Genomic DNA, 22,087 nt, shown 5'->3' on the forward strand with positions numbered 1-22,087 from the left:
ATCACCGGATTATTGAATCACAAAAATGAAAGTCGGATGGAATTGAAATGCACAACGGACGAATTGTACTTTTTGGGACGCAGTGAAGAATAGAAACAAAAGCAGAGAAAGCTCCTGCAGACTGGATCGAAAGAAAAATCATCTAGTACGACGCCAGACGAGGCAAGCGTACGTCAACGCAGAGCGATTCCCCGCCAAAGGAGAAAGCTTCATCATCGAATCTCGGTGCAGTCGTTTAACTGGCAAGAAAAAGAGTAGATCACGAAGCTATTCTTAGTACTAGTCTGGTAAATAGTCGTGGTTTTGCCTCCTAAGCCTGGGACGGTGGAGCGGCGCGAACTAGGGGACGATGAAACCGAAAGCTCTCCACTTTCTATTGCTGAAGAACGGATTCAACGGATTCAGCGGAGTGAACGGAGGCACTTCGGAAGAGAAAGGAAGAAAAAAAAATACCAGGATGGAGGGAGTCAGATGGAGTCATCCCTGAAACGAGGATATAAGGGTCTGAACGTCGTGGAGAAAACGGATAGATTAATATCACATATTAATGACTATCCATCCAGCGTTCTTCTGACAGGTTCGAAACAACGGATCCAGGGTTTAAGGGTCGATAAAACGCATCGGAACGGATCGATCCCCGAAGACGATATGAAAGTAAAAGGAACCAAAATGCAAATAATATTGACGAGTGACTGCAGCTGGACTATTGATATGTAGTGATGCATCACACGAGCGAGAAAAAAAGGAGAGCTGCATTTCGGGATACAAAATGCAGCCTGCATCACAGCTGCATCAATCACATTGTTTGATCTTAGAATCTCTTCTATTCTTTCTTCTACTCGTATTCTGTAACTCGTATATTCTTCATATTCATATTCATATTCATATTCAAATTGACATTCAAAATTGATATCCAACCGGTTTATTTGATTTGATATTTCCACCTCGTATTCAGGAACCGTATCATTACCATACCGCTAAGCCCAATACGGCCCCCTCATTTCCTCTCCTCCTCAACTTCTTCTCGTCCGCTTCTTCTCTTCCTTTTCTTTTTCTTCTCTTTCTCTCCCTTTTTTCTTCTTCCCTCCCCCCCCAATCTTTCCATCTTATCCTTCCCTCTCTTGGGGTCGAGTCTTCAATTGACCCTCTGGTAGGATCGTGGGACTCGTCGGATGGACTGAACCACCGCGTGTGTTCGGGGTCTCATTCGTTCGTTTTTCTTCCCCGTCTTCAAATCAAAACCCTCAAGTCGGGGTTCACTTTCTCTTATCTTTTTTATCGTTTTATCTTTCTTCTTTATCAAACCTTTTTCATCACTTCGTAAAGGAGTCCTATCTTTTATCACCTATCAATATCCTCTTTGTTCTCTTGTGTCTCCGGCAGTCGATTCGTTCCGCTTCGTCTTACGATTCTTCATAAAGCAACAAATGTCCAGCGGGAACTGGGTGTTATCTCGTGGCCATGGTCACAGAAAATGGAGAATTTCGATATCCGCCTCCTCTAGGCGAACATGATATCCCTACTCGTCGCAGAATCCCCAATCCTCCTCGTCTCGATCCCCTGAGAATCCACCCGCCCGGTGCTCCTCCGCGTTTGCCGCCGCCTTCTACTCGCTCTCGCTCTCCCCGACCTAACTATTCCTACTCGCCCCCGGATGATCATATCTTGCCTCCAGTGTCTCCCCAGTTCGGTTCTGGTTATGATACCCCTCCGACTAGACCAATTTACCGTGATCCCGCTTACTCGGATCCATCCTACGAGCTTAATTCGGGATGGCGACACAAAGACAGTGACTACGACCGTCAGTCCCATCGAAAGGCCCCTCGCGGCCGACCGGGTTTGCGGATCTCCATGTCTACCTCCAGATTGAATCACAGGCGGCCCAAGCTTCAGAATCCTTATGACCGTCGCCCACATGATATGGGCACACATGGTTTAGCCTTGCCGCGCTTCACTCCTGGTGGGTCCGAGTATGGTGATGAGGCGCTTCGCTCCAGCGTCAACTCGGCTATGACCTCACAGTCCAGCATTGAGCACGCCAGTGGAACGGAACGCAGTAGTGTCTTGACAAAAAGCAGCTCAATCACCGATCTGTCTCCCGACACCCCTGATGGACCCGAAAAGGATGGGGGAATGAGTGTCGAGGATGCCATCTCTATGTATCTGGATGGATTCAGCGATGTGACTGAAGAGCCAGCCTCCCCCGACCTCTATGAAGAGAACAAACAACGACCGGTCAGTCCTCGGCCTGCAACGGCTGTAACGGATTTCTCAATCGACCACGGCCACACCTCGGAGGAGCATTCCCCTGATTTCAACCCATCGTATGATAATCCACCGGTGCCATCGCTTCCCGATCTCGATGAATCGGAAGATCAGGCACTGCCAGAGCTGGATCACTCGATGCTGGAACCAACCTTACCGGCCCTCACGGGGTCTCAAACGACACCAGAACAACAGCCAGTCGAACACACGCCAGTGGACGAGACCCGGCCAGAGTTACCTCCACCACAGCTGACTCCGCCACAACAGAAGGTAGAGCCAAAGCTACCGGAGCCGAAATCACCATCCTCGGGTATTGACAAGCAAGAGTCCAAGGTCATTCTGCCTGGCCTCGTGCCGCCTCCATTGATGAAACCAACGAGTACGCGGGACTGCTATGGATTTCGGAAAGCCACCACTTATGTAACCGTGGAGCAGTACGAGGCCTGGAATGGCCCCTACTCCCACTTCGCAGCCAACCGAAGTGCGAAATGGGCCGAGCTGCTCAAGGAGCATGGGCTGGCGACGGCCGAGCCAACCGCATTCCCTCCCAAGTCGTCCAAGATCAAGCGCTTTGTGCGGAAGGGCATTCCGTCCGAGTACCGAGGGGCAGCGTGGTTTTTCTATGCGGGGGGCTACGAGCTCTTGAATCGAAACCTCGGCCTTTATGACCAACTTGTCCAGCGGGCCATGGTGTCTCCGACCAACGATGACAAGGAGCACATCGAGCGGGATTTACATCGGACCTTTCCCGATAATATCCACTTTAAGCCCGAAGCCTCCGACCCAGGTTCTAGCTCTGGTAGCAGCAACCTGCGGCATGGGTCAGCTGTCGTCGAGACACAAATGATCCAATCTCTCCGGCGTGTCCTGTACGCGTTTGCCCTCCACAACCCTAAGGTCGGGTATACGCAGTCGCTCAACTTCATCACGGGCATGTTACTCTTGTTTCTCCCTGAAGAGAAGGCGTTCTGGATGTTGCACATTGTCACCTCCTCCTACCTGCCTGGTACTCATGAGATTAGTCTCGAAGGAGCCAATATTGATCTCTGGATTCTCATGGTCTTACTAAGAGAATCATTGCCGAACATCTACAACAAGATTGGCAGTGCAGGACCCACTGGTGGTCGAGCCAAAGTCCCGGCTTTGACTGTTCACTCCCGGCTTCCGGACATCACCCTAGGACTGACCAATTGGCTTATGTCAGTTTTCATCGGGACTCTGCCCCTGGAAACAACGCTGCGGGTCTGGGATGTTTTCTTCTACGAAGGTTCCAAGTCATTTTTTCGTGTTTCGTTGGCCATTTTCAAGGCATGTGAGCGCGATATTCTCCGCGTCTCCGATCCCATGGAGGTTTTCCAGGTCGTCCAGACAGTTCCCAAGCGGTTGCTGGATGCCAACTCGTTGCTTGACGACTGCTTTGTGCGGCGACATCGAGTTGGGCAGGGCCGGATCGAGGAACTCCGTGCGTCTCGCCGGGCGGCAGTTCGGCAGGATAAAATGCGCCGATCATTGGCAGTTAGTCAAGGTACGCTTCAAGCAGCGACTGATGAGTGGCCGACCAGGGCGCGAACTCCCACTCCAGGAACTATCGCGGATTCCTGGCGACAGATGAAGCATCATGCTTTCGGATGAGGCGGTTTCTCAAACGACAAAAATAGCATTCATACAGCAAAAAAGTGGCATTTCTAGCGTCTGCATTTTTATCTTGCCTCGTTTTGCATACGCCATATCATTAATGACCTCGGTCGGGTTTGAAGAGGAGAACCTGATTTCCACAGGAGGCCCGCTGGCAAGCAAATAATACCCCTGGCCAGTTCGATTATCATCGAAGTTGACAACTGTCTAATGTCTATAATCCTAATATTCCCTGGTCGACTGGGCTCTCTTTTTATTTGGCGACGGACAATTAAGTTTTTGTTCTCTTCACGGCTCACCTATGCATCGGATACCCCTGGGACTTGGATTGGAATCGCACAAACTGCTGCGTCGCAGTGTAGATATTTGGGTGTTTTTTTTTTTTTTGATAACGAACTTCAACTGCCTGTACATACATATATGTATTCATTTTCTTCATGGATCATGAAGAAGATACAAGACATCAACATGAACACGAGATGAAATTTTTTTTTTTTTTCGGAAGTAAGAAACTGAGACAAATTGTGATGCCAATGCAAACTATTGAATGCCGATGCTGGGCGAAGATCTCCAACAGGGCTGATCGGGGCGATCGTCGATCTGCTTGCTTTGGAACTGGTTATTATTGGCCTTATCAGCTCTCAATGACGCCCACTCGAACCATCGGGCCATTGAAATTGGAATCATCGTGTCATGGATCAGTGGTTTTCTTCCCATCTTGGGAAAAGGCTGGGTGAAGCAATCAGGGAAAGTTGGTTTTGACTCCATCGTGCCTCCTAGGGCTCAGGACCTGAACGCTGCATGCGGAAGTTTGCACGGAGGTGTCCCCCCCCCTCGCGTTATCTTTTGGCACCAATTGCCCCTCGTTCGGATTGTCCGTTTCTTTTTTCTTCGTGTCTCTATCCCATCTATCGTTTGTTTCGATCGTTATGCAACGATGAGTGGACAGGCAGCTAGTTATTATAACCCTACCCAGGGATTTGGCGACGCCCAGCAGGGTCAACCTGGGGGACAACCGGTCTACGAGAATCAAAACAACCAGTACAATAACAATTACAACTACCAAGGAGGTGCTGAGCCCAAGGGCCCTCCCCCCAACTACAACCAGGCCGTTTATGGATTTGATGAGGCGTTCAAGATCGAGAAGCCTAAATTCAACGATATCTGGGCTGGTCTTCTGGTAAGTGTTCCCGCGACTGATGATGCCATTCAATGTGCATGCCTCACCAAGATGGATTGATTGGCAGTTAATTGCGGTTTTTCTTGGATATGTCGCAGTGTCGGGTGTAACCATTCACAAGTACGCCAAATACAAAGGGTTCAACGGTGGTGGCATCTACGATTCGGCCAACGATTTCTCCCTTGACACCAATACCCTCGTTCTGTTCGTGTTTGTCCTCTGCGTCGCGCTCGCTTTTTCGTACGCGTATTTTCTCGGAGCGCGATACTTTACCAAATTTTTCATCTGGGCCACGGGTATTCTGAATATCGTATTCGCATTGGGAACCGGCATCTACTACATCATCAGAAAGCAATATGGAGGTGGAATCGTGTTTCTCATCTTCGGGGTATTCGCAATCGTGTGTTTTATCAGCTGGATTCCTCGCATTCCGTTCAGTGCTTTTATGTTGCAGACGGCTATAGACGTTTCTCGGAATTATGGACACATGTTCATCGTCAGCACTGTTGGAGGCATTGTGGCCGTTGCTCTTGGAGCCTGGTTCTCTGTGACACTGGTCGCGATATATGTTGCCTATGAACCCGACAGCAGCGGCACTAATCCATCATGCGCCAGTGGGGGATGCAGCACAGCACGAGTGATTGGACTGACTGTGTACGTGACGTTTGCCATGTATTGGTTCAGCGAATGGGTGAAGAACACGGTGCATACAACCATCGCAGGTGTCTACGGGACTTGGTACTTCTGGAGTCAATCGCCAGATGGGATGCCCAAGGGAGCAACCCGAGGCGCATTTCGACGGGCCACCACCTACTCATTTGGCAGCATTAGTTTTGGCAGCTTGATTATTGCCATTATCAATATGCTCCGGCAAGCGTGTTCAGTTGCCCAACGACATGAAGCCGGGGAAGGCAACTTGGTGGGGAGCATCTTCATCTGGATTCTGGGATGCTTCATTTCTCTCCTGGACTGGTTGGTAACCATCTTCAACCGCTATGCCTTCTGCCACATCGCTCTGTACGGAAAGGCATACATCCCCGCAGCCAAGGATACATGGACGATGATGAAGGATCGAGGTGTTGACGCCCTCGTTAACGAATGTTTAATTGGACCCGTGCTGACCATGGGATCGGTTTTTATTTCGTATCTCTGCGCGCTGCTGGCATACCTCTATCTGCAGTTCACCAAGCCAGGGTACAACAGCGAAGGCGACTTTACAGCGGTCATCATGGCCTTTGCGTTTGTGATTGGGTTGCAAATCTGCCAGATCTTCATGACACCGATTGGCAGTGGCGTGGAGACGATATTCGCTGCGATGGCATGGGATCCTCAGGTGATGATCCGTGACCATCCAGATCTGTACTATCGGTTGGTGCAGTTGTATCCTCGCATTCAACAAGCCATTCATGCGTGATGCGTTATACGATGGGAGGTCAAAGTGAGACCATGCGTTGGGGAATTTGTTAATTAATCATGTGGTTCCAGTACTAAGTATACTACTCCCTAATGTTCATACATCAATAATTCATATCCTCTCGATCATTACATCCCGTCGAACATAAGATAAGGACCAAATAGAGAATGCCAGAAATAAACAACAAAGCTAGCCACCCAATCCCTCTCGTTGCCAATAAACACCTTGCCATCAACTACAGGTTGTCTACAACACAACCAACAAAGCCATAACAGCCGAAACCCCCAAAGCAATCACAGCCTGAGGCCCATTCTTCCCAGCACCACCAACAAACGAGTTATAATTGTTCGACCCGTGACTCAACGGGTCCGCACCACTAGGCAAGGGCGTCGCAGAGCCAGAAGGCGTAGCGCCCGAAGCCATCGGCCCAAACAATCTCGACGAAGACGCAGAAGCAACCGCGATCGAGGTCGCCGACGATGCAGGTGCTGCGGGCGTCTGCGCGGCATGCTTGAGCGCTGATCCGTGGCTGGTCTTCTCGTGGGCTTTGCTCTTGGTGCTTGCGGGCGCTGAGGTCTTGGTACAGTCGCACTCGGTTAGAGTCTCCGTGACGACTTGCACGACGACGCGACCTTCGTCGTTGTCATCTTCGGATTCGGATTCGGGTGAGTGTGACACGGACTCGGACTCTGAAGATGGAGATTCAGGAGCAAAGGCGCGGCCGTAGTTTGCGGCGGCGAGGGCTTTGCCGTCGGTCATTTGGTCGAAGAAGTCGCGCTTTTCCACCTGGCTTTTGTTAGTTTGCTTCGTTCTGTATAGCATAGAAGGTGGTGTGTGTAACTTACTCCATTGTTCTTGTTCATATCCATGGACTCGGCAGCCACGAAACCAGTGGCAGAAGCAGCCAAAAGAAGGGTAGAGAAGGAACGCATTTTGGCTTTGTTTGGATGTTAAAAAATGGTATAGTTTCAAAAGTAAGAGAGTGAATAGAAAGAAAAAATTAGTATATCAAAGAGAGAATACGGGTCAGAAAAAATAAAAACACAGGTGATGTCGACTAGGTTGCTTGCCTCAAGCCAACTTCAACAGGGGGAAGGGACTATAAGTAACGCGAATCCGTCTAGATGGTCCTGGTTTATTTGGTGTGTGGGATGGAATGGAATGCGTGGTGTGTGTCTGTGTGTTTTGTGTACGTGTGTGGCTTTGCAAGATCGAATCTTGATATGATGCATTTTTGTTGACTTCATTATGGAATGCGTTTGCCATGGTTGACAGGGGTTGACAGGGGCTGTTTCTGATTCCAGGTTATTTGTACATATGTGTACCTTGGTTTGGTGCTTGGTTATAATATGAGTCTATTCAATTCAATAGCAATGCAGATATGCAGTGGGCAGTAGACAAGTACATCTACAAAACATCACCTAAGAGTATCGACAATCGACAACAGGAGCTGTCAATGAGGCCATGGATATCTCTTCGGAAATCTGGAATGGCATGCTTATCTGTCGAATCAGGCATTTCCTCGTCCTGATTCCTGTGCCTTGTTCCCCTTGCTTTGACTGCGAAGCTTGATCATTCGCCAGTGGGCATGGACGTGAAACATAACTCAATTCAGCGCAATTATTAGGGTATACCGTATGTAAATCCAAACATTCATATCATCAGTAGTCGTGTGTCATAGTACGCCATTAAAACTTCTCACTAGTCACGCAGCGTGTCATCGATACCAGAATCCAAGCGATTACCTTGACGATCAGTGTCAGACCGCGCACGACAAGATCCAACCCCCAAAAGAGAATCCGTAACACGCCCCGCGTAGCACTAGGTAGTTTTTCCCCCTCCCGCGAGGAACTGTGTCCGTACCGGCCATACTTTTCCAGATCGAACTCTTCAATTACTATCTTTTTGTTCTTGGTCTTCTTGGACTTGGTCCGGCTGCACCATTGGAATAATCCCTTTTTGGTTTCAGGGGATGTTTCCGCATCCTTCGATTTCACCCTTGATACGAGCTCGTCGGCCTGGGCGTCGTCTTCCCGTTCCGCTAGGGTTGTGACTAGTTTCCCTTGGAAGCGTGGGATGGTAGACGCTGAAGGTCCCTGGTTGCTGTAGAGCTCCATATCCGCTAAGACTGGATTTGTGGCTTCATCAGAGACAGCAACGGCGAGCATTGCTGCGACCAGCGAGTCAATCGCGTACAATGAGGGGATTGTGGCTACAATGGCGGCTGCGGAAATAGAAAGCGTCATGGTTCCCAAGTCCAAAGACGCAAGAGGTTCATCCAAGTCGGTGAGGGGAAGTGTCGATGTTCGAGGTGTGGCAGCCAAACTGGCCGCCTCCGTCGCATTAGAGGAGATTGGAGTCGTAGCAATGATAGTTGGCGGCTGACGGCGCTTTTCACTACATGGGATCGACACTGCAATGTGAAGTGTCCCCGTAGATTTCGCTCGCATGGGAGACAAGGGAACACCGGCAGCTCCAACCAGAGGTTGTCGTTGCTGCGGTTGCTTGGACATCGATGATTGGTGTTGCAGCTCATACAATCGTTGCTGGTGGTTCCACGACAATCGACAGGACTCCTGGGTAGCTGCTCGCTGTAGTGCATTTCCCTCAACTTCGATGGCTTCTGCCGGGGAGAGCTGGTGTTGCCTCGACAATTCTTCAGCCTGTTCAATGGCCAGCATGGCAGCCAGTCGGGAAAATAAAGATGTCACCAGTCCATCGTTAGGGGGCTCCCGGCGACGTCTGTTTTCGAGACTAAGCATCATGATAGGCACATTGTTATTTGGCTTGGAAGGGTCTGCCCTAGAAATCGCCAGTTCGTTGGTGGAATATGTCTCCAACGTGTAGAACGGCGATTCCGGGTCACCAAATGTAAATTTAGCAGTATTAGTCCTTGGCCAAGTCAGCATCCGGTAAGTCTTTCAGGTTTTCATGCTACTCACCTTGCCATACATAAATTGTAAGTCCCGATGGGATTTTGTGGTCGTTGACCGTTAGCCGCCTCCCACAGACCTTTGAGCTCTGCTGCAGAAGAGTACTGCATCTCCACCGAATCAAGAACGCCAGTTGGGAAATTCATGATGCTTGCCGGTACAGTCTTAGGTCCCAGAGAATCATCAATTTCCGGTGCTGGTGAAAGAGTAAGCCCCCTAGGTTTGGCTCGAGAAGTCTCGTTTGAGGAATTAGGGTAGTATTGCTGCTGGCTGAGCGGCACATCTGGATTATAACGAGGAAACATTGATCTCATAGGAATAACAGGCGAGCTCGATTCCTGTAGAGGCTCTTGAGAGAAAGAGTGCGACCTCACACTGCTGCTGCTTCCCACGAGGGTCGTGGACCCAGTGTCGTCCGACGGTCGCGCTGGTCGATCATTCTGACGACTCAAACTGCGCAGAGTCTCCAAGGACTTGACATCTTGAGTCGAGCTTGGAATGGAGGCTGGGGATTTTGACTTGGGCACACGGGACTTAGAAGGTCGTTGGCCGCCGTTGGTGTCTTCGATGATCTGGAAGAGCGCCGACTCTGCTTTGGCGGTATTGTCTAGATCTTCCAGAGGAATTGGACTCTGGGGCTGTGTATTTAATGGCTTCTTGTTTCCCTTTCGAAAGGGATTCTTGGAGATTTTGACCTCTGGTGTAGGTGGTGGGAAGAGTTGAAATTGACTCATTGTGTCGGCTTGGGAATAGAGACCGGCTCTATGCAACTGGGAAAAAACGACGATAATATCGATCAATGCAAGCGGTCTACGCCAGCAAGAATTAAACAAGATAACCCAGCACTCCAATCGTGAAGAATCATAAAAAGAAACAAAACGACCCAGACAGCCGGGTAAGGTAGTAAGTAGCTTGTCCAACCTATCCACCAGGTGGACGAGCAGAGCGACATATACCCCTCTCCTCGACAGGGCATGTTGACGACAAAAAAAGCCATCAACAGACCTACAGCGTCAAGCATCCCGATCTCGACGCTGACAGGCTGGGATTCATGTGAAGAACTAGCTTATCCTGCATGATTGTCCCCCATTCCTCATAGTCGGCGGTTAAATCGCATCGTCACTGGGCGGCTGATTGGCTGGCTCGACTTGCACCGAAGCGCTTCGACAAAGTAAACTCGGGGATATCTGCTCTGTACGAGACGCTGAGGAGATGAAGAAACCGGATTGGGGCTGTACAAGGTCTTGGTCGGTGTCTATCGCGTGGTCGGTGAAGATAAATTAGTGACGCTATGTTGATGGGGGGATGGGAATTGACGAACCAGATACATTCTGTCCAATGTCACACTTTAGGGTTTATTCATAGTTGCAGGCATCGCTTGAATGAAGCTAATGGATACGAGAATATCGTATCCATCATAATTACTCTGTAGTCGTTGTGATGAAAGTTGTGGATAAGATGGATACAGCGGAGAGAATTGCGGGGGATTTGCAAAACGTTGGAGGTTGGAGTCAGGAGGTACACTGCAGACAAACAGTACGGGTATTGTTTATGTTTCTCGTCTAGCTGTTCAATATTCATACATACACCTGAAATGATGGTTATATTTACATGTCTTAGTACAGATCAGTCCACCTCATCATGCACCGAATAAGTGAGGGCTTCGGCCATTGCAATGGCCCCCTCCATGTTTTCCTTGTTATACAAAAACAGGCCCTGCAGCGCTGCAGCGCTGATATTCTTCGTCCGGTCAGCCTTCTCGCCGTTCTCATTCTCGATCAAGCCCAGCTCGTGCAGTCGATCAAGCAAGATGCGTCGGTGAGAGCCTGTGGTATCGATTTCTCCATAGAACCGATCCCAGAGACATCCGACCTGGTAGCGGCTGACCTCGCCCAAACGAACTGTCATGTCGACCCGACCGGGCCGAACCAGGGCTTCATCCAGGCGTTCGACGTGATTAGTGGTAAGGAACAGAATTCGTTCCTCTGCACTCGCAACTCCGTCCAGGGCGTTCAGCAGTCCGGAGAAGGTCACGTTAGCGCCGCGATACCCGTCCGAATCGGTCTGGGTGCGACGGTTTGAGAACGCGGCATCAACATCCTCTAGCAGAACGAGGGTGCGGTTCGGGACAATAGTCAGGAGGTGATTCAATCGGTCGTCAGTCAGACCCCGCTCACTGAGATTGAGAATGGCAATATCATAGTCCAACTCGCCCGCCAATGCCTGGATAAACGAACTTTTCCCAGTGCCGGGCGGCCCGTAAAGCAGATATCCCCGTCGGTAGGGAATTCCACGATCGTAGTACCACTTCCCACTTCCCACAAAATCTTGGACATCCGCCACAATACGTTCCTTTACGCCTTCATCAAGGATGACCGATTCCAAAGGCCGCTTTCTCCGCGGGTGTCCAAACGGTCTCCATTCTGTTCCCCAGCTATTGTAGATGGTTGTCTTCCCTTCCTGCGACCGAGCAGCGTATGCGTGTGCTTCCGTAAAGAGCTCCTCGAATATATGCCGATGAGAGTAGAGTGTAGTGAGGGTTATTGTTTCCCAAGGACGGCCAGTTTGTAAATCCTGCGACTTGGACTCGCGCATACGGTTGACGAAGATGAACGCATTCTTATAACGAAGAATATGCTTCCCGGGACCAGGGACGAGGGCGAAGTGTGTATGCATCGCGCCATTGGCGTGTTCAACTTTCTGTGTCTGTATGGAAAGATGGCGCATGCCGGGCGTCATTCGTTGGAGGAGAGATTCCATAAAGCCAGTCCTGCTGGTGGCAGAACGAGCAGTATTGAGCTGCGATTGCTGATAGAGCGTCATCCAGTGAAGGAACCATGGGTATGAGTCGTCCTTGATGCTGATCTCGACGTCTACCAGCATACGTCGGCGAAGGAGGGCGGCGCCATGTCGAAAGCCTTTCTGGGCGAAACTGAGGCCCGCTCCGAGACCTGCGAGACCGAATCCCTAGATTATCAGTTAATTATATCCCAGTATAGCTTCCTTTCCGAGAAATCCTCACCGCCGTGAAGAATGGATTGTTGGAAAGCTGCGACCACAAGCTCCCATCTCCCGCGGCCTGTGTCCCCGCCGCCTGGAGGGCATCTTTCCTCTGTTGCAGGATCAGATCCCCTGGAGAGGGCAACCCTGCAGCAGTGGAGGATCCATTCGGTTCCATCCCAGCTGGAGGAACGATCAATTCCGGATGATCAATCGAAGGTGATGGTTGTGACATTGATCTTGTTCCTGAATCCCATAATTCCAGCATTCATCGGTTGATATCGGAGATATGACGGTCCGGTCTGCATGTGCTCCGTCGCGTGAGTTTGCAATAATCGATTATGCTGTTCTGCCAGGCATTTATATGGAGTGTGGATCAGTTGTAAGATACAGGAGTTTATCCTATTCAATATAACATTTTTATAAAAGAAATATGGCTGGTTTATGTGGATTATATCCATTCTCGCTGCATTTGCACATTCCCATGTCACGTGGTATGTAAGTAGATGTCATTCGTCAACGCTGATTGGCTGCTACTTTTTTTTTTGCTTCAAGTCACTGAATTAAGATTTAAGAATAAAAATAAAAATAAAGCATCGAATGTTCTCCGTACAATGATAGTATTCCCTAGGTTCTAATCTGAAGGTGTCTCGTGTATTTTACCTTTCGACACAATATTTCAGAATGACCCAGCCTGAGAAAAACGAGCCCATAGCCCAAGACTCTCGAGGAGACTTGGAAGCATGCACCTCAAGATCAGAGAGCAATAGCGACAATGATTCCAATGCTGATCCAACATCTGCCTTTAAGCAACTAGGCATTCTTGACCAATTCCTTGCCGTCTGGATCTTCCTCGCTATGGCGGTTGGAATTATCCTCGGTAATTTTGTGCCCAACACGAGCGAAGCGTTGGACAGGGGGAAATTCATTGGCGTTTCCATACCCATCGGTAAGCTTCTAGTCTTCGGGTAGACTTCTGGATCTTAGCTGAGGCGATGTAGCAATCGGTCTCCTGGTGATGATGTACCCCATCCTATGCAAGGTCCGGTACGAGACCCTGCATCGATCGTTCCGCGACAAGGCACTTTGGGTCCAAATTGCATTCAGTATCGTCATCAACTGGATTGTGGCACCTTTCTTCATGGTATGCTGTCATTGAATATTCACTGGTTAACACATTTGCGGCTAATATTCATTTATAGCTGGGCTTAGCATGGGCTTTCTTGCCAGATGAGGCCGGCCTTAGACAAGGACTGATCCTGGTTGGTATTGCACGGTGTATTGCAATGGTTGGTCCCATGTCCAAATTATTAGTACTAGCAAATCGAATTAACCCAATTTCTAGGTTCTCGTCTGGACGGGCCTGGCAGGGGGAGATAACGAATATTGCGCAATTCTCGTCGCCATCAATTCGATCTTGCAGATGGTACTCTTCGCACCCCTGGCGATTTTCTTCATCCAAGTGATTGGCGATGGCGATCTCAGCATCGACTATTCTCTGGCCGCCAAAAGCGTCGGAGTCTTCCTCGGAATCCCACTAGGCGCAGCCATCATAACCCGCGTGACCATGGTCCTCATAGCTGGTAAGGAATGGTACGAGAATAAATTCCTGAAGTGGATCGGTCCACTATCATTGATCGGTCTCCTGTTTACCATTCTGGTTCTCTTCGCCGCACAAGGTAGGCAGGTTGTGCATCAGATCGTGTCTGTGATCCGAGTGGCGGCTCCGCTCATCGTCTATTTCTTCGTCATCTTCCTGGCGACCATTATGGTGACGCGTCGTTGTGGCTTTGGGTATCAGCTGTCTTGCACCCAGAGCTTTACCGCTGCCAGTAATAACTTCGAGCTTGCAATTGCAGTGGCCGTCGCGACATTTGGTGTGAACAGTGATCAGGCCCTTGCTGCAACGGTCGGGCCCCTGGTCGAGGTTCCTGTGCTTTTGGGTCTGGTGTACGTTGTCAAGTGGTTTGCAAGACGGCGGAATTGGAGGGCGTAACCATGTAATGGCCAGAACATCAAAGATATACTTGATGTGCCGTAATAGTAATAGCAGCGACAGGTAACATGGTATCAGTCATTGCTGATTTCATCCAACACCTGAAAAAGAATATGGTTTTGTACCCTACATCCTTCTCCTGTAGCAGAGCCCTTGGAGAAACCCGCCTTAAGTTTCTTCTGAATCTCAGTAATATCGATACCGCGCGTATTGTATTGACCGACCAGCTCCTCGGCAATTGCACAAAGAGTGGTATCAAGAACATCTCCATCGGAGGCCCATGAGTCCAAACTTTCATCATCTGGCATACAGCAAAGGGGCTGCTCTTTGGACAGCTGCTGGAAGTTCTGGGACATTTGAAGTAAGGGCTTTTGTACAGGCTCCGGAAGTTGCTGATAAGCACCGCCAGCTGCCGATTCCTCTGGCTCCTCGCTCAAAGCAACATTGCTCTGTGCCACCTTCTGAGACGAGCAAGGAAGCGAGCATTTCTTCTCCTGGCATTGTGGTTTTGCAGTCTCTTCAGACCGCCGGAGAGCAGGGATTGCGACTTTCTGAGTCATGGCTGGATCATCGACCGTGCGGATATATTCCTCGACGGTACTGGATGACAGTCCTGAGCATGACAGGAGATACCTCAACTTCCTATTCTCAGACTCGAGTTTTTGAACAATCAATCTGTGCTCAATATCTTTTTGATGCACTTGCTCTTTGCAGGATGCCAACGTCTGCTCCAGCTCTCTGGTATGTTCCTGCCTTCTGGCACGGCTCTTGCGCTGGTTTTCTCTAACCCGGGCAAGCCTGTCAAGTTTCTAGAGCCATGTTAATTTAATGATTCGCAGTGGTTTTGTGAGAAACTGAACCTTTTGCTTGTCAGCGTCCATTTTGATCAATCAATAAGGTCTAAATATCAATCAATAGTCTCCAGATTGGTCATTATATTCTGTTTATCGAAAACCAAGATGGAAATCGACTGAAATCAAATCGACCCATCGCTAGCTGTCCCTGAAGCCTCTTTTTATCGAGAGATTGAACTTTCGTATTTAAAAGACCCTGTTTGCGCACGTGATCAGTGCCAAGCTTTCCCCACCTCCTAATCGTACATCTTCAACCTGCATGATTTTGTCAGGAACTCGAGAAATTATTTCAATTAATATGAACGCCTGGATGAAGTCAAGTGAAGTTCCTAGTAATAGTAGGTTGGCACTGATCGTCGTGTTGTTCAGAAAAGTGAAGCCACCAAAACACCCTTCTAATGGAGGCTGTCTGATATCGTGAATATTCCCCTCACTAAAACGAAATCAGCTGGATAGATGTAGACCAGAACCAAGGATAGTAACTAGGAAGAAGCAATATAAGATCATCAAGGGTAATGGTGGCCACTTTGCGTTGAAAGCGCCCGGCATCGACCCAGGCTATCCGCACGACGTCACCAGCCGTCAGCTCGGCCTTTCTAAGTCTCTTCATCTTCGACCTTTACCAACACCAAAGAGCTGCCAATTTCCTCTCTCACCCGTTCTGTTTGGTCTTCATCTGGGGCTCTATACTTCTTCAACATCGCTCTCTCACTTCTACTCGTCCGATCCTTTCCTACTCGACTACTTTCTACACAACTTTCGACAATAAACAACAACATGGTCTCGACGCGCCAGCATCCTCGGGAGTTTCCTCCCCCTCCTGCGAGAGCTTCTCCTGCGCCCTCTGTGAGCGATGAGGGTACAATTCGCAAGTGGGTACACACGCCATCAGCGGCCGTGATCATATGGCTGTTATTTTCGATCCCACTTGTCGCCTGGGACTCGGGTTATGTATTGCTTCGCCCACACAGCATGCCTGGTCATAAGCTGCACTCTCCTATTTGGACCCCATATGCATTGTATGGTACTATCGATTATATCTACGGCTGGCCGGCTTTCAATGCTCGCAATGGCTTCACTGCTGCGCAGACTATCCTGAACCTGTTTGAATCTGCAGCCTATATCTACTATCTCACGATTGTGTACATCTACGGAGTGTCGCTGCAACCTGATCACGGCCGTGAGAAAACAGGACTGAGTCGTTTTGTTTCCATGGTGACCAAGGATAAGGTGGTGTCTGGACGTATTGGAGCTACTGCCCTGTTGGTGGCATACAGTGCGTCCTTGATGACTCTCGGCAAGACCATTCTCTACTGTAAGCCTGCATATCTAGGCTTTCTATGCTGCTTTCTTACTGAGAATTTCTTCAGGGCTAAATGAGTTCTTTTCTGGATTCGACAACATCGGCCACAATGATGCCCTCACCTTGCTTTTTTTGTGGATCATTCCAAAGTCAGTTTCTTCCCATTCGACTTTAATATTTTGTTACTGACAGTTATTACAGCGGCCTTTGGATTATCTTTCCGAGCTACAACGTTTACATCTTGGGCGCGGAGATGATAGCCTCTCTTGAGAGCGCTACGCCCCTTTCGAAGACCAAGTCTTCATAAGGACAATAGTTGGACAGGGCGTGAACTTGACACCTAGGAAGAAGATCATCATACGTGAGAATGAAAGGCATATGGATTAGGTGGGCAATGCAGTCGAGCACATTTCAGTTTGATCGCGGGTACCTATTGATTATTATCATTTGCATGGCTCAGCTTTAGTGGATTCCATGAAGAGGAGGATGGAAAAAGCAGGAATATCTGGGATTTATGGAAGATCTTATAATATTCCAGTGCTGTTGTATATATCAATGAATTAATGATCATTTTTCTTGTCTCTGTCTGCTTTTGAACACTATAACGACGATATAACCCCGAGCCCAAAAAGATGAACAACAATAATAATTGCCGACTCTCTTCACTATAATTCTTTATCAATCAATACTCTTACGTGATAATTTTTGAATCCATCTGATATTGCCAAATAGACTGACGATCAGCCCTAAATAATCTCCTCCACAAATGACCTGTCAACTCCTGCATGACAGATGGACTCCAGCATTCCAACAAGGATAATCCATCTTGATTCTCCACTAACTCCAGCTTCAATTTCAACATAAAGCAAGGTATATCAGAATGAATCAGAAATGATCAGAAACAAACCCAATTGCCCCTCAAAATATCCGGAAATGATTGAGTTTTGCCTTCATCCAATGATCATGCCGTTGAATCGATGACATCCGGAGGACCGGGTCGACGATGTAATCTACATCGACACGCCTTAGCCAGATGGGACTCGCTCATATTCTGATGATCTGTGGTCTCTTTCAATCCTCTTCGATTCTTTTTCTCTCTCGTTAATTTCTATACGAGCGCTCTGATCGCCCATTACTAATCCCAGCATGACCAGCTCGACGGCCTCCGCCAAGCCTTCCCCATACTACCCACCAGCTTCGACCGCTTCCCACGATTTCTCCCCGTCATTTCCCCCAGAGCCAGTGTCTCCCGACCACAACCCCGATTGCTTGAGTCTCTCTTCGCCCTCATCCTCCAATTTTGCTGCTCCGATCTTCCCAAACGATGCCCCGGGTCTTGTTCTTGGGGTACCCGCACCCGTCATGATTCCACCCGAGTCCGACGAGTCCTTGGTGTTCTCCGCCGGCAGCAACACCTTGGGCCATCGCGATGAGCACGGGGCTGTCCCCGAAGATTTTGACATTCAAAGTCAGACTAGCTCCCGCGATCCAGGAAGTGTCAATACCGGAGGCGATCATACTGTAGCGCCCGAGGGCGCCTACGAGAACCAGCGCGATGACACCAACAACGACCCCGCGCAAAATCTCGAGGTTGACAAGGATGGCAATAAACCGGCATGGAGTGAGATGAAAACCAAGGCCGGGAAGGAAAGGAAGCGTCTCCCACTAGCATGTATTGCTTGTAGGAGAAAAAAGATCCGGTGCTCGGGAGAGAAGCCTGCATGCAAGCATTGCTCTCGGTCTCGTATTCCATGTGTATACAAAGTCACTACGAGGAAAGCCGCTCCTCGAACAGACTACATGGCGATGCTGGATAAGCGATTGAAACGAATGGAGGATCGGGTCATCAAGACGATCCCCAAAGAGGAAGTCCGGGATATGACTGCCATCGGGAGGTCCGTGGTGAGACCTCCCGTTCCGGGACAAATCTCGAAGACTCAGAAAAAGCGGTCAGCAGATGAAGCTTTTGCATCTGAAATGGACGAATGGACACGTGGGGGGCGCAATGTGCTACAGGATACCTTCCCCATGAACCGTGACAGTAAGTCCGGTGACGGAACTGGTCTGTTAACCGAGGGTGCCGAGTTTCTTCCCTCGTTGGAGATCCAGGAGCACTTGGCGGAGGTTTTCTTCGACTGCGTTTATGGTCAATCCTATCTCTTACTACACAAGCCCAGTTTCATGCGACGACTGAGAGGCGGCTCCATTCCCCCAGTGTTAATTCTAGCTGTCTGTGCCGTCTCCGCCCGATTCTCGACACATCCGCAGATCAACTCAGAGCCACCATTTTTGCGCGGAGAGAGCTGGGCCAACCCAGCCGCAGCTATAGCATTGAGTCGGCATGATGAGCCAAATATCACCATCCTTACTGTCTTTTTGCTTCTGGGACTGCACGAGTTTGGAACCTGTCATGGCGGACGAAGTTGGTCCTTTGGAGGCCAAGCGTTGCGAATGGCTTATGCCTTACAACTGCATAGAGAGCTTGACTATGATCCGTTATTAAGCCAGAGTAATGGCAATGGCTCACAACTTAGCTTCACTGACCGTGAGATCCGACGACGAACTATGTGGGCCTGCTATCTGATGGATCGCTATAACTCGTCGGGGAGTCAGCGTCCACCCACGGGAAACGAGAAGTTCTTACAAATCCAGCTTCCAATTACTGAATCGCAGTTTCAGATGGAAATCCCGGGGCCCACGGAAGACCTGGATGGCGGTGTTCCGAACCCTGTTCCGGATGATGTGGGTCAACTGTCCAATGCCAAAAGCAACATGGGCGTCTCCGCCTATATTATTCGGGCCGTCGTCATCTGGGGCCGTATCGTCGACTATCTAAACCTGGGTGGGAAGACAAAGGACACTCGTCCACTATGGTCTCCGGAGTCGGGGTACTCACATCTCAAGCGACAAATCGATGATTTTTCTTCGTCGCTTCCGAGCTCTTTGGTTTTCACTTATGAAAATCTCCAGATCCACGCCGCGGAGCGGATTGCTAACCAATTCCTCTTTCTTCATATGATTATTCACCAGAACACACTTTTCTTAAATCAATTTGCCATTCCGCTGTCACCGGGAGGACGGCCGCCAAAGGATATGCCCAAGGCCTTTCTCAGTAATGCCGGACGATCCGCAGTGGAAGCAGCTCATCATATCTCTGTATTGATTGATCGTGCTTCGGCTTACCCTCTTACTGTTCCTTTTGCAGGATACTGTGCATATTCCGCCAGCACTGTCCATATATGGGGTATTTTCTCCCGCAATGCGCAGCTAGAGGCTCGATCAAAGGAGAACTTACGACATACCTACCGGTATCTCAACAAAATGAAGAAATACTGGGGTATGTTCCATTACATGGTGGAGAGTGCCAAGGATCGATACCGGCAATTTGCAGATGCTGCCATCAAGGGGTCAATCACAAATGCCAATGGTGGCCAAGCTGCACCCATGTTCCAATACGGGGACTGGTTTGACAAGTATCCCCATGGAGTGTCGAGGTTGCACTGGGAAGAAGCCGGTCCGGCGCCTAAGGAAACAGGCGATGATGCCGTCATGGGGAAGAAGCCGGATCTTCAGAGCGTGGAAGACTTCTTTGCCAGTCTATCACCGACACCGCAACCATCAGGGCCACATGTATCGCATTCAAGGAAGAGCAGTAAAATCGACGGTCCTGGTGGCATGGATAAAGTGAGCCCGTCAGAGTCGGTGGTAGATGTAAACATGACACCAGGGATGATGGGCACTTCCGGCACAGGGTTCCCACATCCCGCGATGTACAACCAGGGCCGAGCCTCATCTTTCGGGCAACCTCCTTTCGATTTCAACATTCCATCCGATCAGCTTCCCCAACTGGATCGACAATTTGTGTACGGATCCTTTGGCGGAATCGACCCATCCACATTTGTATCGGGAAGTAACACCCCCATGCCTCCCTCGGCCAACGGCACCGAGTCCCAGCAAAATCAAGAAAGCGCAGCACTTTTCACAGGCCAACTAGACCCCAACGCACCCTCGGGTGCGGGAGAATTCTACCAACCGAGCGCGTGGTTCTTGCCATTCAACCTTGACCCGGTTGGACCAGGAGTCAGTATGGATGCGAACCCACCCCCAGTCCAAGCAGGACAGCCATCCGGCAACGGTGCTGCCCCGGGGTCTACCGCAGACATGACCGCGTTTGGTAATTCAGGGAACATGATGGGTTCGTATGATATCACTTGATGGGATGAATCAAGACCGTGAATATGTTGAGATTGAATTATATACATCACACGGAGTTTCCTCGCTACATTTTCTTTCTTTTCTCTTGCTTTTCTTATCTGGACCGGGTGGTATTGTGTGAATATGGGAAAATATCGGAGTTTATGAGTGGTACTGCTGTGCATCTTTCTTTTGTTATATCTACTCCGTGTATATTTGGTGTTGGCTATGAAATAGTATTATAATTTTCTCTTGGTAGTCGTCCTTGTCCCATAAGCTTTGCTATAACGGCCATATAAAACATCACCATCAGGTTCCATACCGACAAAAGCAATGCGACATGAGATAGCAAAAGAAAAACAAAAACCCCCGCAAAAAAGGAACCGGAAAAAGAAAATAAAGAAGACCAACAACAATTGACGGTACAGAAAAATAAAATATAAAAAATATAAAAAAAGAAATCGCGTTGCATCATCCGTGAATCGAACACGGGCCTCATCGATGGCAACGATGAATTCTACCACTAGACCAATGATGCTTGCTTGTTGAATAAAGCTGCCAGTATTTGCTTTATGTTAGAGATTGAATTGGGGACTACTACTAGAATATGCCCACGCTGTTTATGGAGCACCATTGATGTGATGAATCTCATGATAACGTGTCTTCAGATGCTTCATAGACAAGCCAAAAAAGGTAATCGAAAAAGGAAAAGGAAATAAAACAACCAGCAAAGCTAACCACACTGCAAAAACCAGAATACAGAATACATAATCCTTTTATTCCACCAGTCCAGCCCATCCCATTCAATCCATCTATCAAAAACACCACAACCAAAAATACCGATTTCAACCACTTTAATCCTCCCATTCTTCATCCAACTGGTCTATCAGTCGGTTCTCGGCGTCCATGTCATTGCGGCCACGGCGTTGGCCACCGATTGCACCGATGAAGGAGCCGCGTTGGCCACCAGCACTTGAGCCATTCACGTTGGCGTAACCACCGCCTGGGGTTCGGTTGAGACGGAATAGACGGCCTAGAGAGGAGAAGAGGATGATAGCCATGTCCTGTGTGGTTTCGAAAAGGGGAGAGAAGAATTCAGTTAGCTTGAAGTTTCATGTAATTTGTTGAATAGCGACAATGTAGAGAGAATAACTCTATCTAGAGGAATTATCCAACATGGCCATTGATATAGCAAGAGAGAAATTTCTAGCCAAAGGCAGACGCAGTCTGAATACAACCAATCTTTGAAAAAGAAAGTCGCAGTGTCCATGCTCAACACGGGCCAAAGTTTCAAATGATAGAAAGAAGGTTGA

At 49.1% G+C, this 22,087-nt stretch overlaps 9 protein-coding genes and 1 non-coding gene across 10 annotated transcripts in view; 4 read left to right on the plus strand and 6 right to left on the minus strand.

Moving 5' to 3' along the window:
* Window positions 1-1,851: 1,851 nt before the first annotated feature.
* On the plus strand, window positions 1,852-6,494 carry ASPWEDRAFT_49415 (uncharacterized protein; the record flags this gene model as incomplete). Its single annotated transcript, XM_040837280.1, has 3 exons — window positions 1,852-3,815; window positions 4,843-5,080; window positions 5,148-6,494. The coding sequence occupies 3 exons, from the start codon at window positions 1,852-1,854 to the stop codon at window positions 6,492-6,494; spliced, it is 3,549 nt and encodes a 1,182-aa protein (XP_040693097.1).
* A 246-nt stretch (window positions 6,495-6,740) lies between these two features.
* ASPWEDRAFT_25259 (uncharacterized protein) lies at window positions 6,741-7,426 on the minus strand (the record flags this gene model as incomplete). The annotated part of the gene is made up of 2 exons (XM_040832711.1): window positions 6,741-7,280; window positions 7,340-7,426. 2 exons carry the CDS (start codon window positions 7,424-7,426, stop codon window positions 6,741-6,743), a joined length of 627 nt encoding a protein of 208 aa, XP_040693098.1.
* A 756-nt stretch (window positions 7,427-8,182) lies between these two features.
* On the minus strand, window positions 8,183-10,161 carry ASPWEDRAFT_25260 (uncharacterized protein; the record flags this gene model as incomplete). The annotated part of the gene is made up of 2 exons (XM_040832712.1): window positions 8,183-9,386; window positions 9,437-10,161. 2 exons carry the CDS (start codon window positions 10,159-10,161, stop codon window positions 8,183-8,185), a joined length of 1,929 nt encoding a protein of 642 aa, XP_040693099.1.
* A 587-nt stretch (window positions 10,162-10,748) lies between these two features.
* Window positions 10,749-12,659, minus strand: ASPWEDRAFT_37210 (bifunctional AAA family ATPase chaperone/translocase BCS1). Its single transcript, XM_040834629.1, has 2 exons — window positions 12,450-12,659; window positions 10,749-12,394 (listed from the first exon to the last, which is right to left on the minus strand). Exons 1-2 carry the CDS (start codon window positions 12,603-12,605, stop codon window positions 11,054-11,056), a joined length of 1,497 nt encoding a protein of 498 aa, XP_040693100.1. The 5' UTR covers window positions 12,606-12,659; the 3' UTR covers window positions 10,749-11,053.
* A 341-nt stretch (window positions 12,660-13,000) lies between these two features.
* Window positions 13,001-14,563, plus strand: ASPWEDRAFT_373118 (arsenic resistance protein). The gene is made up of 4 exons (XM_040834647.1): window positions 13,001-13,376; window positions 13,429-13,571; window positions 13,630-13,716; window positions 13,773-14,563. Exons 1-4 carry the CDS (start codon window positions 13,112-13,114, stop codon window positions 14,421-14,423), a joined length of 1,146 nt encoding a protein of 381 aa, XP_040693101.1. The 5' UTR covers window positions 13,001-13,111; the 3' UTR covers window positions 14,424-14,563.
* ASPWEDRAFT_169274 (bZIP transcription factor) lies at window positions 14,498-15,304 on the minus strand (the record flags this gene model as incomplete). The annotated part of the gene is made up of 2 exons (XM_040830422.1): window positions 14,498-15,232; window positions 15,284-15,304. The coding sequence occupies 2 exons, from the start codon at window positions 15,302-15,304 to the stop codon at window positions 14,498-14,500; spliced, it is 756 nt and encodes a 251-aa protein (XP_040693102.1).
* Window positions 15,305-16,054: 750 nt separating this feature from the next.
* ASPWEDRAFT_169275 (uncharacterized protein) lies at window positions 16,055-16,887 on the plus strand (the record flags this gene model as incomplete). Its single annotated transcript, XM_040830423.1, has 3 exons — window positions 16,055-16,592; window positions 16,648-16,729; window positions 16,782-16,887. 3 exons carry the CDS (start codon window positions 16,055-16,057, stop codon window positions 16,885-16,887), a joined length of 726 nt encoding a protein of 241 aa, XP_040693103.1.
* Window positions 16,888-17,405: 518 nt separating this feature from the next.
* On the plus strand, window positions 17,406-21,185 carry ASPWEDRAFT_37214 (putative C6 transcription factor). Its single transcript, XM_040834630.1, has one exon. It carries the CDS (start codon window positions 17,727-17,729, stop codon window positions 20,793-20,795), a length of 3,069 nt encoding a protein of 1,022 aa, XP_040693104.1. The 5' UTR covers window positions 17,406-17,726; the 3' UTR covers window positions 20,796-21,185.
* A 56-nt stretch (window positions 21,186-21,241) lies between these two features.
* On the minus strand, window positions 21,242-21,312 carry ASPWEDRAFT_t68. The gene has a single exon. It is a non-coding gene; the product is annotated as a tRNA-Gly (tRNA).
* ASPWEDRAFT_128798 (putative vacuolar sorting receptor (Mrl1)) overlaps window positions 21,300-22,087 on the minus strand; it is a 2,220-nt gene continuing 1,432 nt past the window's right edge. The window contains exon 4 of the mRNA XM_040829245.1: window positions 21,300-21,838. Within this exon, the coding sequence (XP_040693105.1) occupies window positions 21,629-21,838 (210 nt within the window). The 3' untranslated portion in view covers window positions 21,300-21,628. The remainder of the gene's footprint in view (window positions 21,839-22,087) is intronic.

Source organism: Aspergillus wentii, assembly GCF_001890725.1.
Source record: "Aspergillus wentii DTO 134E9 unplaced genomic scaffold ASPWEscaffold_2, whole genome shotgun sequence".
In the NCBI taxonomy this organism is placed as follows: Eukaryota; Fungi; Ascomycota; class Eurotiomycetes; order Eurotiales; family Aspergillaceae; genus Aspergillus; species Aspergillus wentii.